Source organism: Prosopis cineraria, unplaced genomic scaffold (genome assembly GCF_029017545.1).
Source record: "Prosopis cineraria cultivar Desert tree isolate PC_DT_omini unplaced genomic scaffold, ASM2901754v1 PC1022, whole genome shotgun sequence".
Taxonomy (NCBI): Eukaryota; Viridiplantae; Streptophyta; class Magnoliopsida; order Fabales; family Fabaceae; genus Prosopis; species Prosopis cineraria.
Window position 1 is genome coordinate 23,029 of NW_026556347.1, and position 14,675 is coordinate 37,703.

The 14,675-nt window shown below is 32.4% G+C and overlaps 2 protein-coding genes and 1 pseudogene across 3 annotated transcripts; 2 read left to right on the plus strand and 1 right to left on the minus strand.

The window, feature by feature from the left end:
* Positions 1-4,685: 4,685 nt before the first annotated feature.
* Positions 4,686-6,573, plus strand: LOC129299064 (probable O-methyltransferase 3). The gene is made up of 2 exons (XM_054937504.1): positions 4,686-5,540; positions 6,126-6,573. The coding sequence occupies exons 1-2, from the start codon at positions 4,764-4,766 to the stop codon at positions 6,432-6,434; spliced, it is 1,086 nt and encodes a 361-aa protein (XP_054793479.1). The 5' UTR covers positions 4,686-4,763; the 3' UTR covers positions 6,435-6,573.
* Positions 6,574-9,192: 2,619 nt separating this feature from the next.
* LOC129299065 (probable O-methyltransferase 3) lies at positions 9,193-10,902 on the plus strand. 2 transcript variants are annotated; one of them, XM_054937506.1, is made up of 2 exons: positions 9,193-10,093; positions 10,239-10,367. In XM_054937506.1, the coding sequence occupies exons 1-2, from the start codon at positions 9,323-9,325 to the stop codon at positions 10,275-10,277; spliced, it is 810 nt and encodes a 269-aa protein (XP_054793481.1). In that variant the 5' UTR covers positions 9,193-9,322; the 3' UTR covers positions 10,278-10,367. The 2 variants fall into 2 exon arrangements, with proteins under 2 accessions (XP_054793481.1, XP_054793480.1); XM_054937505.1 differs by lacking the exon at positions 10,239-10,367 and adding an exon at positions 10,452-10,902 and having other exon boundaries at positions 9,230-10,093.
* Positions 10,903-12,649: 1,747 nt separating this feature from the next.
* Positions 12,650-14,610, minus strand: LOC129299066 (zinc finger CCCH domain-containing protein 1-like; annotated as a pseudogene).
* Between the last annotated feature and the right edge of the window lie 65 nt (positions 14,611-14,675).

Sequence of the window (14,675 nt, forward strand, 5' to 3'; positions counted from 1 at the left end):
AAATCTAGCAAGGGACAAATCCCTTACTAAATGTCATTTTTTCTTGCTAAAGTATGTTTTGGAGAGAGATTTTGTCCCTCTCTAAATTAGTAGCTAAAGCATGACTCGCTAATTTGCGAGGGATTTAGTGAGGGCTATGCCTCTTACTAATCCTTGCTAATATTATTTAAAATTCGATAATTTCAATGAGAAATTAGTCCCTCACTAATCCCTTACTAAATATGTTTATATTTAAAATTGTGATGTCACATCACCAACTATGTGTCTGTCAACTTATGACATTTTGCCAACAACCTCATGCCTTGTCAATCATTATATCACCTACTATCTTGTGCCTTATCACCCACCATGTGTGCAACAACTCATGATATGTCATTATCCACCTTGCGCTATATCACTTGCTCTTTGTCATGTCACATATTCATTATATTTATGCCAAGGTCAAGATTTAAACCCTTAATTTCTTGCCTTCCAAGCCTTATGTTCTCCTTTTTATCAGTTGATTGAAAATTACCTATAGTTATTATATAAAAAATTAAATATATATTATTTAACTATACAAATATATCAAAGAATATATTATAAAAATGTACATATATATTAAATTATATGTTAAAAATATTTATATTTATTTAAATTATTCTTTATATTATATTTTTAATAAAATATTATTTTATTAATGAAAATGAACTTAAAATAAATAAAATATTACATAATTTTATTATGAATATTTTAGTTAATTTTTAAATATAAATTTTATTTTTAATAAAAATAATTAAATATATAATTAAAAGTTATTTACAAAAGTTTTTTGTAGTAATTATTAGGATAGAGTCTCTTACTAATTATCTTATTTTACAGAGGGATTGGCGATTCCTCACTATTTTGCTCACTAATTATCTTATTTTAAAGAGAAATTGATAGTCATTTCGCTATGTTTCTCTCTAATTATCTTATTTAGAGAGAGATTAATAGTTTCTCACTATTTTTCTAACTAATTTACGTTAAGTTATAAATTAACATCTCTCACTAATTTCCTATTTTCAAAAGGAATAGACGATCCCTCACTAATTTACATTTTTCTAATAGTGTATGAGTGAAACTACTGTTGAATAGCGCCAAAATTAATAAAAATTATATTTCGGAGTAAAGCAAGGTTGTCTTTCTAAGAGTTAATAGAGTAACTATTTGAATTATAGTTATGAAAAGCTAAAAAGTGGATGGTTTTTTTATGATGAAATTAAAAATTAAATTAGAAATAAATAAATAGAGGAAGTTCAACTATGAAAATTATCAAGCACAAGCAGCGTAATCAATCACAACTCAATCACTTAAACTTAATTTTCCTCATCCACAAATTAAATTAATTTTATTTAAATTTATTATTTTAATTTTGTTATATTTTTCAAATTATCATTCAAGAATTAAACAAGACTTTAAGTTATAGATTAATTAAAATCTTTCTTAACCCACAACCTAACAACTGTTTTATAACTACACCAAAAACAAGTATGAGTAATCACTCAAGCCAAGCCAAATTACTCTTAAGTTACTATATCAATTAATTATGACAAGTAAAATCTGAGATAAAAATTTATAACCCAAAAATTATGTAATAAAGCTATTCTAATCAGCAATAACAGTTTAAGCATAAAATTTAGAGATAAGAAAAGAAGAAAAAATTAAAATAAAGCTAAAATAATTTTTTTTAAATATCAAAGACTCTGATTAAAATTTAGGATCATGTTTGTGATTAATCACACTAAAAAAATTAACTTTTATAAAAGTAAAAATTAAACAACACTGCACATTAAAATGAAGAGGCATGAAAAAATGAAAGAAGAGTTGGGAAGAATAAGTCGTGCCTTTGCCCGTTTGCCGCCCACGTTTTCTCTTCATTTTTCCTCCTTCTGTGCGTTGCTTCTTTTATATATACAAAAGTGATGTCATTCCGTACAGTCAGGAAAAGCTAATGAATAAATTAATAAACTATTTTAAGTAATCTTAATTAAAAACTATATTAAATAACCCAACATAAATTTAAATACAATTTTAAAGATTTAATTCTTAATTTGATCTCCAAACATATATTCTTTTTATCTAAAATAATCTTTATTGATATATTTCAAATTGAATCTAGAAAATTTTTACAACTAAAATAAAATCAAAAAGCAACTATGCACAAATATTAAAGGTATCATTTATATTTTAAAATCATAAATTTAGATAGTTAAAAATTCAAACTAAATATTGACTAATAAAATTAAATAATATTTAATTAAACTTAATTAGTCTCAAATAAATATTTAAAAGTCTAAATTAAAAAGATAAAAATATATAAAATTTTCATTTATCAATGAGTATTTCCTTAAATCAAGAAATGGTTGGTGCTGAAACATAATGAGGGAGAAGGAATATGAAAAGATTTTGGAGAAAACTTAATTTTTAAATTTACCCATAAATATTTTCTTTTCTTGCTTGATGCTTCCCTGCTCCCTCTATTTTTCCTCTACTTTAAAATTTAAATTATATACATCTAATAATTCATGAATGGATGACATATTTTATTTACTAGCATTGGATAATAGAATTTACAATTATATTTTTATTTAGTCAGCAATAAATAATAAAAATTATATAAATAATATCTTAAAATATTAAACTTTATTACATATAAATATTTTTTTATAAATAATAAGATTATTATTGTTTATAAAAATTAACAATTTTTTTCCTTCCGTTTTCTCTCACCCAACCAAGTATGGGGAGAAAAAATTACATCCACTAATTTTTTCTATTCTCTCTATTTTCTTTCCTCACATTATCTCTTCTCATTGTTTTTCTTTTGAGTTAAGAACAACATTAGCATTTAATGTTTAAAAACTTGAAAATTTAAATCAAAGAAAAAAAAATTAAAGTATTATATTCAATGAACAAACCTAACCCTTATTTTCTTTTCACATTACAGCCTATAAAAAGTGGATTTTGTTGAAGCTATGTATGTGTAGGGATAAAAATAACGTGAGTTTTTTAAAATGGTTTTTTTAATGAGAGAATCTTTCACTGATCCGAGGATCTGATCCTGAGGACAGGTTGAGTCATTTATTTAATCATGATAATGATATAGAAATTATGCACGGTAACATTATTTCATGTGTGGGCCATGAAAATTGATGTCCTGCATGGGGGTTTTTTTTTTTTTTAAAAAAATACATATAAGTTAAATTATACAAAACCCACCTAAACTTTCAACTACATATAAATAACCTTGTTAACCTTTAAACTTAATAATAAACCCTTTTGAATTTTCATATTTATATAAATAACCCTTAGTCATTAATTATATACTCTTTAAACTTTATCTTTATGTGTATTTAAGTCTCTAAGTTTGAATTGATATATAGACAACCCTCCTAAACTTTAAGTTATATGTAGATAATTAATACTCCCTCTGTTTTTTATTGTTAGAGAAATTATCACTTTTAACTTGTATTTTTTATGAGCAAAGTCACCCATTCCAATAAGTATTTATTACACATTGTTAAAATCATCCCTTATAATTTATATTAACGAAAAACAATTAATATATGGTTATATTGATTAACATAGGGCCTTTTGGTTCACTTTTTTTTTTAAATTTTCAAACATAATTATTATGGTAGTTAACTAACTTTTTTAAATTATACGATACAATTTTTTATTACATATAAAAATGGAAGGAGTATATAAAATTAGTCATATAGAGTTATTTGCATAAATATAAAATTGAGGGGGGTTATTATAAAGTTTTCAAGGCTAAGGGGGTTCTATTATATGTGTATGTGATTTAAAATTTAGGGGAGTGATGTATAATTTAACCATAAATATAAAAAGCGGGCTCTACCAATTACAAAGAATATCTCCACATCAAGATACTCTGCTCCCAACTAATTAAATTGCTACATATATGAAGATTGAGGTACTTAAAGTGACGAGAGTGGATCAATGTTAATGAGTTTCTTGTAATTAAGATCCAAACCATAGATATACATGTGATTAAATATTGATTCAAATGCGCATATATATTCACATAATCACATTATAACATGATGCTATCATAAGAAAAAAAAAACCACTACACTTCATTTTGGGCATTTACAAAATCCACTTTGAAAATTTAAATTAATGAAAAATTAGAGTATTCGTTGAACAACTCTAACCCTTATTTTCTTTTCACTTTGCAACAAACAAAAAGTGGGTTGTTGAAGTTATTTGTATGGATTTAAAAAAAAAACGTGAGTTGTTTAAAATGGTTTTTTAATGAGAGAATCTTTTCGCCATTAGCGTTTGATCCTGAGGAGAGATTGAGTCAATATTTAATCATGATAATGAATTAATGATAGAGTAATAAATGTGGTAACGTAAATTTCATTTCATGTTGTCGGTCATGAAATTTGATATATCCTGCTTGTGGGTTGCTAGTTTAATTTGAACAACAGCATCAAGAATCCTCAAAAAATGCAGTAAAGCAATATTGCTTCACATCATTCATTACGTCATAGTTTTTGTATTTATCAATAATCAAACTATCAATTAGGGCTGATATATTTTATATATTTTTTCTCAATAATTTCAGTAACTTGATGAATGCCCACTTGCTCTCCTACAGTTGATCCAAATATATAATGGCAACCTCAATGCAGACCATCGCCGCCACAATCTATCTAGCCAGCTACTTCAATATCTATATATCTCAACTTCTCTGATCAGAAAACCAGAAAGCCATGGAATCCCAGAACGAAGAGCATTATTCAGCTTCGAGACTCTTTCATGCTCAAACCCACATATGGAACCACATCTTCAGCTTCATAAACTCAATGTCCCTCAAATGTGCAATAGATTTGAACATTCCTGATATCATTCACAAGCATGGAAAACCCATGCCTCTTCCCCTTCTCATCTCATCTCTTCAAATCCACCCTTCTAAAACTCGAAATATCTATCGTTTAATGCGAATCCTCTCCCATTCTGGATTCTTCTCTCTCCAGAAACTTCCCGATGAAGTAGAAGAAGAAGGCTATGTCCTTACAGATGCATCGACCCTTCTTTTGAAGGACAATCCCTTAAGTGTGACCCCTTTCTTGCTTGCCATGCTGGATCCCATCCTTACGAAGCCTTGGTATGAGGTGGCAAACTGGTTCCAGAACGACGATCCGACGCCGTTTGATACGGCACATGGGAAGACGTTTTGGGAGTATGCTGGGGTTGAGCCAAAGCTGAATCATTTCTTCAATGATGCTATGGCTAGTGATGCGAGGTTGGTGACCAGTGTGGTGATTGATAAGTGCAAGGGTGTGTTTAAGGGATTAGAGTCACTGGTTGACGTTGGGGGTGGTACTGGGACTGTGGCTAAGGCCATTGCTAAAGCTTTTCCGGAAATACAATGTACTGTGTTCGATCTTCCACACGTTGTTGCTGGTCTGCAAGATAGTGGGAATCTCAACTTTGTCGGAGGAGACATGTTCGAGGCCATTCCTCCTTCCGATGGCATACTATTGAAGGTGATGATTGTAATTACATGCATTTATTTACTACATGCTTTACTTTTGAAGAATAATAACTTAACCATAAGTAACTGTTATTTGAAACATGTATCTAATAACCATGATATTAACACTCAACCCAGGTTGGCCGATAACGCCGATAAACACTGAACCAATGAATCAATCTCCTATAGGTCCCTCAAAAGTCAATAGTTTTGGACTGGATTTTATGTTTGTTCTCTTCCCTTTATTAAACCTAGAATGGCATCGTTTTGAGTTAAAAGAAAAATAAAAAATAGCAGTATGTCATAATTGTTCTTTAATAGCTTTGATTTGTTGGATTATGTATGATTTATACATGAATGTTATATTTTACTTGTGGATTGGTGCATTTTTTAATTAAAATATCACACTCTTTTCAAGATTATATATGAATATATTTGCACATTTTAATTATATTATACTATTTTAATCATAACTGGATTGACTCTGGTTCAATGATAATTGAACCTCTAACATTGTGTGTAGATTGATTTAATGACCAGTCCAATTTTTACCATGCATGTTGGTAATAATAGTTACTTTATTTTGAATGGGTAACAGTGGATTCTACATGATTGGAACGATGGGGAATGTGTGAAGATACTGAAGAAGAGCAAGGAAGCAATTACAAAGAAAGGGAAAGAAGGGAAAGTGATCATAATAGACATGATGATGGAGAATGCCAAGGGAGACATCGACGATGAATCAGTAGAAACACAACTGTTCTTTGACATGTTGATGATGGTTTTGGTCACTGGAAAAGAGAGGAACGAGAAAGAGTGGGCCAAGTTGATCTTCTCTGCTGGTTTCAGTGACTATAAGATTACTCCAGTTCTGGGCTTAAGATCTCTCATTGAGGTGTTCCCATGATCCAGAATGTTATGCTATAATAGCCCTTCAATATTCATGATTCATGTGAATTTGGTATTCCGAGTTGTAACTCGCATGTGTTTGTTGTCAACCTTGTCATCATACAACAGCAATAATAATAATAAGTTGATCAAACTCATCGTGTATTCGTATTAGTTTTTTTTTTTATCAGGATATTTACAAAGTTAATTGGTTCTGGTTACTTGTGGATAATGTGTGTTATGTTAAATTTTAGATAAAAGTCTATTGTGTGCAGACTTCTCTCTCTTTTCGCACAAAAGATCGACCACAGTGAAAGCGTGCGCGAGAAAACAATACTATATTAAATAAGTAGACAAAAAGTCTAATATATGGATACTGGGTGGATCATTAAGGATTCTAGTAGTTGAATTGTCTTGATACGCTTTAATAAGCAAACCAGTCTATACAATTGTTACTTTTTGTATAAAAATATATATATCAATGTAATGATACAATCTTTTGTAATGACATACCTAATTGTGATAGTATTCAAAAAATGGTGTATCCACGAATATTTATGGAGTACAATTGAATCAGAATAAACATTCACCGTAGAAAAATTTTCTTTCCAACAAAATGTGGAACTTTTAAAAGTGTCCAATGGAAAATTGTTTATATATATATATATATATATTATATAATGATAGCAATGCATGTTATCAATTTCCCTCCCCTCTTATTTTCTGATACATCGATGGATCCTTTAAAATCATCTAATTAAGCACGTACAATTTTTTGCGTTAAGTGTTTTAAATTTGTTATCTCCCATTTATTATAATTACTATTAGCATAATGTTCAATTCAATAGTAGCCGATAATTATAATTTGTGATATTAATCTAAATGCTCCCATTGCATACAATTAACGATACAGATCACAGCATTATCTATAAATGAATACGTGTACCTATCTGTAGTTATGACATTGAGTACGGAGAGCGTAGATTCATTCATTGATAAGTTACTTAAATTTGTGAAATGATGCGCCATTTCTAGTGTTCTTAACTACTGAAACAAAGGAAACTTCACAAAAGAAAGTTGGGATATATATGAAATTGCATGTGTTCTGTTAACAGCATAGTTGCACTATATATTAAAATTATCGGAAGATGTGTTAGAAATGCTGAACAATTAAGTTATAAAATACTTAAATAAGACATTTATATATGATGTGAAATTAAATAATAAATTTCATAACATGAGTCATAAATTGAGTCTTATCTGTTTCCCATTCAAGATAATGGTTAGGTATAAAATTAACATTTTCTTGCCTTTATCTCCTTGCAAGTGATGACAAAAATGACAAATATATGTATAATAAATTATGTGAAATTATTTGGGAATGATTAGGTAATTTATTTATTTTTTAAGAAAAGAACTATCCACCATCCGATTAAATATATTGATCTTAATTTTAATTTTTATCCATCATGAAAACATGTCCCATCAAGAAAAAGAAAGGGGGAAAGAGAGAGAAAAACAAGGTTAATATGTTAATATTGCCGTGAATGGTGTTATGATATGCATGTTGTTAACTTTTCTCCAATCCATATCTTAGTTGGATGACAATAGCAAATATAATATAAAATTGACGTAGATCTCTCTGGCGTTTGTTGTTTTTAATTTTTTTTCCCCCTTTCTTTCTATTTTTACATAAATAGAAATCAAACTAAATAAAAAAGAATATTCAAATATATTTTCTTCAAGTATAAAGACTACGCCTACAGCACTAATAAAGAATATTTTCTCAAGATACCAAAAGTAATAAGTAGACCTCTCACAATTAAATTACCACACATACAAGGCTGATATTTGAACATTTAATTACTAGCTTAAATATCGAGACCATCTATCACTTATATCAATTTTAATACTGAGCCGTATTTTAATATGTATCTTTTCCTTTCAAAGCCACCCCCAGCATTGATTTTTTAAACGAAGGTTGAGGCCATCATCGTAATTATGATAACTTAAAATAATAGGCACTGAGTGATGTAACCAAGATTTAGACAAAAATATACAATGCTGATGTGTTACACAATTTTTTTAAAAAAAAGTTGAAAACTTTGAAGGACTGAGGGATGCAAATTTCTATATAACAGGACTGAGCACAGTGTCTTATTTTGACAATAATGAAAGAGACGCATTGGGCAATAATGGAGGATTATATTCTAAGAAATTCAGCCAACTTTTTTAAGGGAAAAGAAAATCAGCCATTTTTTATTGCACCATTTGTCCATGGGCATTATTAATTGTTACGTTATTGCTTTTCAGTAGGCAGCCAGCACGTGAAACACAGCATTTAGGGAGGGAGGGGGGGGGGAATTAAAAAAGAGAGAGAAAAATTAAATGACTAAAGCCTCTTTTGTTTTGAAAATAATTTTTTATTCTTTAAAATAAAAAAATATATTTAATAATGTATTTTTAAAATATATTTTAAAAAATAAAAAATAAAATATTATTTAAAAAATAAAAAATAAAAATAATGTTAAGGTGTTTTGAAATTATTTTTTTAAAAATAAAAAAATACTATTTTTATTATTTTTTATTTATAAAACATGTTTTACAAAACATTAATTTTTAAAATAATAAAAATAAAAATAATTTTAAATAGTCTCAACTTTTTTATTTTATTATGATGGTGATGGCTAGTTATTACGGCAGTGCCGCACGGTGCTAACGTCGATAGTGCGTGCAATAGTTAAGGGTTGTTTTTTTTTTTTTTTTTCAATCATCAATTCTAACACGAATATGATAAGAATTTAGCGCAAGTCCACAAAGTTGAGCCCATTAATAAAAACATGATCTCACTGAACTGTACAAAGGATCTGATGCTAATGTGAAGCACAGCATCTGGCTGAGCAAATCATGGAAACCAGAGACAGAAGTCAAGCTTCCATACTCCTTGGAGCTCAAATCTGCACTTGGAATCTCATTTTCAGCTTCATAAACTCCGTGTCCGTTAAATGTGCAGTTGACTTAGGCATACCAGACATCATCCACAACCATGGCCGACCCATGCCCCTTTCGGAACTCATTATTTCTCTACCAATCCATGCTTCCAAAGCCACCTTTGTCCCCCGCCTAATGCGCCTTTTTGTCCATAATGGCCTCTTCTCTCAGCAACAAGTACCAGAAAATAGCTCAGAAGAGGCTTATGCACTAACTAGTGCCTCTAAGCTTCTGCTCAGCGACAACCCCTTGAGCGTGACGCCCTTGATGCATGTTGTGCTAAATCCAGTTCTGATGAAACCATTTTTTTCCTTGTCTTCCTGGTTCCAAAATGATGATCCCACGCCTTTCAACACAGTGCATGGAAAGGATCTCTGGGAATATGCAGGGCAAGATCCAGAACTCAATCAAATGTTCAATTATGCCATGGCTAGCGATGCTCAAATAGTGACTAGTGTGGTGATTGAGAGATGTACGGGAATGTTTGCAGGTTTGGAGTCACTTGTTGATGTTGGGGGCGGCACAGGGACGTTGGCCAAGGTCATTGCCAAAACATTCCCACTACTGAAATGCACTGTGTTCGATCTCCCTCATGTTGTTGCTGGCTTGCAAGGTAGTGGGAACCTAAAATATGTCGCAGGAGACATGTTCAAGGAAATTCCCCCAGCCAATGCCATTTTATTGAAGGTAAATAGTACAAATTGTGCAATTCTAAGAAGAATTTGATGAGTAACGTTATATAAGCACTGCAAAACACAACTATTTCTAACTGGCCACACATAATTAGAACAGTGATATTGCATTTGATATAACCTGTTGAATGTGAACACAGGTACACAGCTTCCATTATGTTCCATTTATTGTCATTTGATTGTTAGAAGCTTCTTTTACCTGGTTTACCACAGCTTCATCTCAAAACCGGAAAATACTTAGAAGTTCAGCCTTCTGTATCAAAGACATGCGCGCGCGCGTGTTTATGCTAACCGATTGAGATACAGATCAAGCAATTTTTTCCTACAATATATATAATCAGAAATGATGGCAGGGTATATTGCATGACTGGAATGATGGGGATTGTGTGAAAATACTGAAGAAATGCAAGGAGGCAATTACAAGCAATGGCAATGAAGGAAAGGTGATTGTCATAGACATAATGATAGAGCATGACAAGAAAGACGATAAGACAATTGAAGCACAACTGTTCTCCGACATGATAATGATGGCGCTGGTCACCGGGAGAGAGAGAAATGAGAAGGAATGGGCCAATTTGATTATCACTTCTGGTTTCAGCGACTACAAGGTAACTCCAGTTCTGGGGATAAGGTCAATCATTGAAGTTTATCCATAGTAGTTTCTTGCTAATTCCTAGGATTATCATTTGAGAATTGAAGGACCTGTATTGTGCATCATTGAATATCATGTATTGATGTGGGAAGACGTGTTAAGACTATTAAATCTAAGAAAATAAAGGTTCAAGTGCTTTTATTTTAGCTTAACACTTTGATTATCCTATTCTTATTTTGAGCTTATTTCCTTTTGTCTATTGGACTTTTATACTAAGCTCTTCATTAGTTCCGTTGGAGTTAACTTTAGATTGATTATTCAATACAGTTTCAGATCATGTCTTTTTTTCTTTATTTTTGGAGGCGGTGTCCTTTCACCTCTTCCTACCTTCCGTCTATCCTATCTCGCACTGGTTTTATATAAAAAAAAATCTTTTATGTTAATGTGGGATGTAACACTCGTAAATTGTAAAATGTCCAAATATGGTCTTTTGGTCAGTGCCAGATTCACCATTTCCGCTATACAGTACTCGATACACAAGACATCAAAAAGTTAAAAGCATTTTCAAGCAAACGAAAAGTGATAGCTTCCAATAATCAACAAGAAACTTGGCCCAACAATACCTCAGGTTCTAATTTTGCGCCCAAGGCCTCTCGCGGTCTCACTTGGAGATAACCCAGCAGACCATCACACCGGAGTTTTTTTATTTTTTTTTGGTTGGGGGGGGGGGGGGAGGTGTGCTCCCAAAGCAACTTGAAGAACAAAAGTTTATCAAAAAAAACTTGAAGAACAAAACGCAGAAAACCCAGATGAAGGATTTGACACAAGTAGCCAACCCGGCCCAGTCTATCCCATCTTGCATCTGGCATTTTTTTTTTTCCTTCAGTACCATCAGGTTGGATTGCATCAGATTAGACAAGATTAACTGGGCTCTAGAGCCTAACTTACAACAAAATGAGAACTAGAACCACGGAGAAAGAAAAGAAAACTCAGAACAAACAAGCTTGCAGAGAACTACTAAATTGACACTTCAATTTCAAATATACTGCCACAAGGTATAAAATAAAGATGCATTACGAAAGGTATAACTACCAACAGATGGGTTCCTCTCTTCCTTACATATGTAACAGGGCCTTCTTAGATGTAAAGTGCAAACACAAACGAGCGCTGTGCATAGACGAATTTCCAAGGCAACATTGTGATAGAACTGATGAAATCTTCTATTAAAAATCACTATTACAGCCTCTTCTACAGAGAAAGGAAGAGGAAAAAGGGAAATTGCAAACTAACTAAAGCTGTTACAGTGAATAAAACCAGAAAATAGCAACCAAAAAAAAAAGAGTAAATAATAAGGAGCAAAATAGAACAGTGTCAAGCTACTCCCCTGACGTTGAAAGGTCAGGACTCTCCCATGACCAACCAAAAGCTTAATCGTTTCCTTAGGACACACAACCCTAGATAACAATTTCACTTAAGGCTGTTCCGGTGGCCCGAAAGCCCAATCAGCTCAATCCTGTCTAAGCTAGTTAGGCTGACCGAGTCGGGCTTTGGGCAGGGGCATCGGGCGTAGGGTCAACCATAGCCCAACTTTGCCCAACCCAAATAGAGCTAGTTTATTTTATTTTTTCTTAATTTTTATCAAAACGGAAGGATTTTATAATGTGATTTTATTTAATTTTTTACTATAATATTTTTGATTGTCATCATGAATATCTTTTATAATTTTAATTTTTCTAATCATTTAAATATTAAAATATTTTTTTTTTTATATCATGGAAAAATAATAAATAATTTTAATTATATACAATTTAAAAAAAATTATTACTTTAAATTTAACATTATTTTATAATATAATCCATTTTAAATAATTTTAATATATTTTGCCTTGTTTAAATAATTTTTTTTATATTTAAAACATTTAAAAAAATAAAATTTGGGCATCGGGGCCAAAACCCAACCCTAAGAGTTCGGGAGGCCCAATGGCAGAATATGTACATAGAGTTGGGCATTGGCTAGGATGGAGCTCGGACCGGCCCATCTACCCCTCTTGTCACCCTTGTTCTCATTGGGCCTTGGGCTAGCATCAGTGCCAATTTCTGTACCTTGCTTCTTGGGTAACTTGGTGGCCCTCTTTCTCTCAAAAACACGGCCCACTTAGACGTTGGGCTCAACACATTACGGAAAAAAGAAAGCAATTTTGTGCAATCCGAGAGTAAGAGACCGGGACAAAAATTACCTCTATTATCATTTACCTCTGCAGCCATCTTCTTGCGTATCTCATGAGCAGTGTTAAAAATTCCGAGAGTGGGCTGATTACACACCAAAAAACTTTTTGTTCTCGCATGATGCTGTAAATAACAAGAATGAAAACGCTATGAAGAATTAAAATCAATAAAAATGATGGCAGAAGCAATGTTTATTAATTATTATAGACACAGCAGACAAGTTTCAAGGCACACTCCCAAAGGCAACTCTCAGTGCAGAGAAACACACACGCATTCGATATTCACTTGCTGCTTTTCTAATACATCAAGAGCACTGTAACCTCGCCATTTACCAACAAGAGTGATCATTGACCAAAACCTTCACAAGAGATTCAAAAACATCATTGATACGTCACGAATAAAAAAATTCTGAAAGTCCTCAAAGATGAACTCAGCACTATAAACTAGTTAGCTATAAAATTCTTGTCGTAAAAAGCTACAGATATCATAAAATATAATACCGAACTTTCCAAAGAAAGAAAAACATAAACTAATAGGGAAAGGATTCCAAATTCTGACATCAACTTATATTTGAGATTATTATCCCTAATTGAATTTACTTGCACCGAAAGCGAAAGGTAAGGTAGTACCTTCAATGCACAATGCTTGCGAAAGTAATGCTTGCACTTAGTCATGACTGGATCCACAAAAGGCTTCCTGCACATAAAGCAGGCAAACGGTAGCGAATCATCGTCATCCTCATCTGTCATCTCCGTCTCCTCTTCATCTAGACCCTCCCCAGCGGCTAATTTTATCCTCTTGTTCTCTGCTTCATTCCTTTTCCAAACTGCCACCCAGATTTATAATCACCCCGGTCATGCATAAATTTACATGAATCACCGTATCCACAGTAACCAGTCTCTTCGTAATCCTACATATATCAGGTTGATAATCAAATCTTGCTGACACTCCAATATGAGTTGAAGCCCTGATAGGCCCATGCGCCAACCCGCCTTCTCACTGGCAACGGTTTGTTTCCTACGAAACCCGGCCTTGTAATCCGGGTAACTGTTGATGTCCTTATACAATTTTTCAACCCCAGCACTCGTGCCATCTTTCTTCAAATTCTTCTCTGCTTGCTTAAGGCTCTCTCACGAATAGCTCCGGCATCTTTAGAGAACTCAGTCTCAGTTTCTAGAGTTGCCTGCTATCATGTTGAATTTGAATCTCTTTCGAAGACTCAAACTGAAAACCCTTGTTTTCCAGACTGTTCGCCGGGTTCAGATGATCTTGAGCTTTTAGAGGGTCCGGTCCAAAAGAGCAACTTATTATCATGTTTGATGGTCTCTTCTCTGACTGTGTAGCAAAGAGCTTTCACTTCTTGGGTCCTCCTCCTCATCTATTGTACGTTTCCTGATATTCTTTCTTATTAAGTGGCTTTCTAAAGAAAACTGCACACTGAAATAACATAAGGCACAGAAACATTAGTTTGATTCCTATTCTATAACCAACAAAAAAATCAATCAAAACTCAAAGAGGAAATGAGTCAAACGTGATGATGACGGATACCGTGCCCGCCCCAAAAAAAAAAAAAGAAAAGAGAAAGAAAGGGAAAGGAAATACACACACCTTGCTCTGATTGTTGATAACCAGATATAACGGTTTCAGGGTTCCGCCATAGTTTGCGGAAGAGCTTCCCCGATTTATGTCCGTAAACTTCGCCGCAGAAACGTTCCGAACAAACGAATGACAGGGGACATTGACGAAGGCGACGAGCGGGA

Excerpts from the sequence above, each read along its gene's own strand:
- LOC129299064 (XM_054937504.1), top strand. The coding sequence starts at position 4,764 with ATGGAATCCCAGAACGAAGAGCATTATTCAGCTTCGAGACTCTTTCAT. Across the intron at positions 5,541-6,125 it reads CCGATGGCATACTATTGAAG|TGGATTCTACATGATTGGAA; the intron begins GTGATGATTGTA and ends AATGGGTAACAG.
- LOC129299065 (XM_054937505.1), top strand. The coding sequence starts at position 9,323 with ATGGAAACCAGAGACAGAAGTCAAGCTTCCATACTCCTTGGAGCTCAA. Across the intron at positions 10,094-10,451 it reads CCAATGCCATTTTATTGAAG|GGTATATTGCATGACTGGAA; the intron begins GTAAATAGTACA and ends AAATGATGGCAG.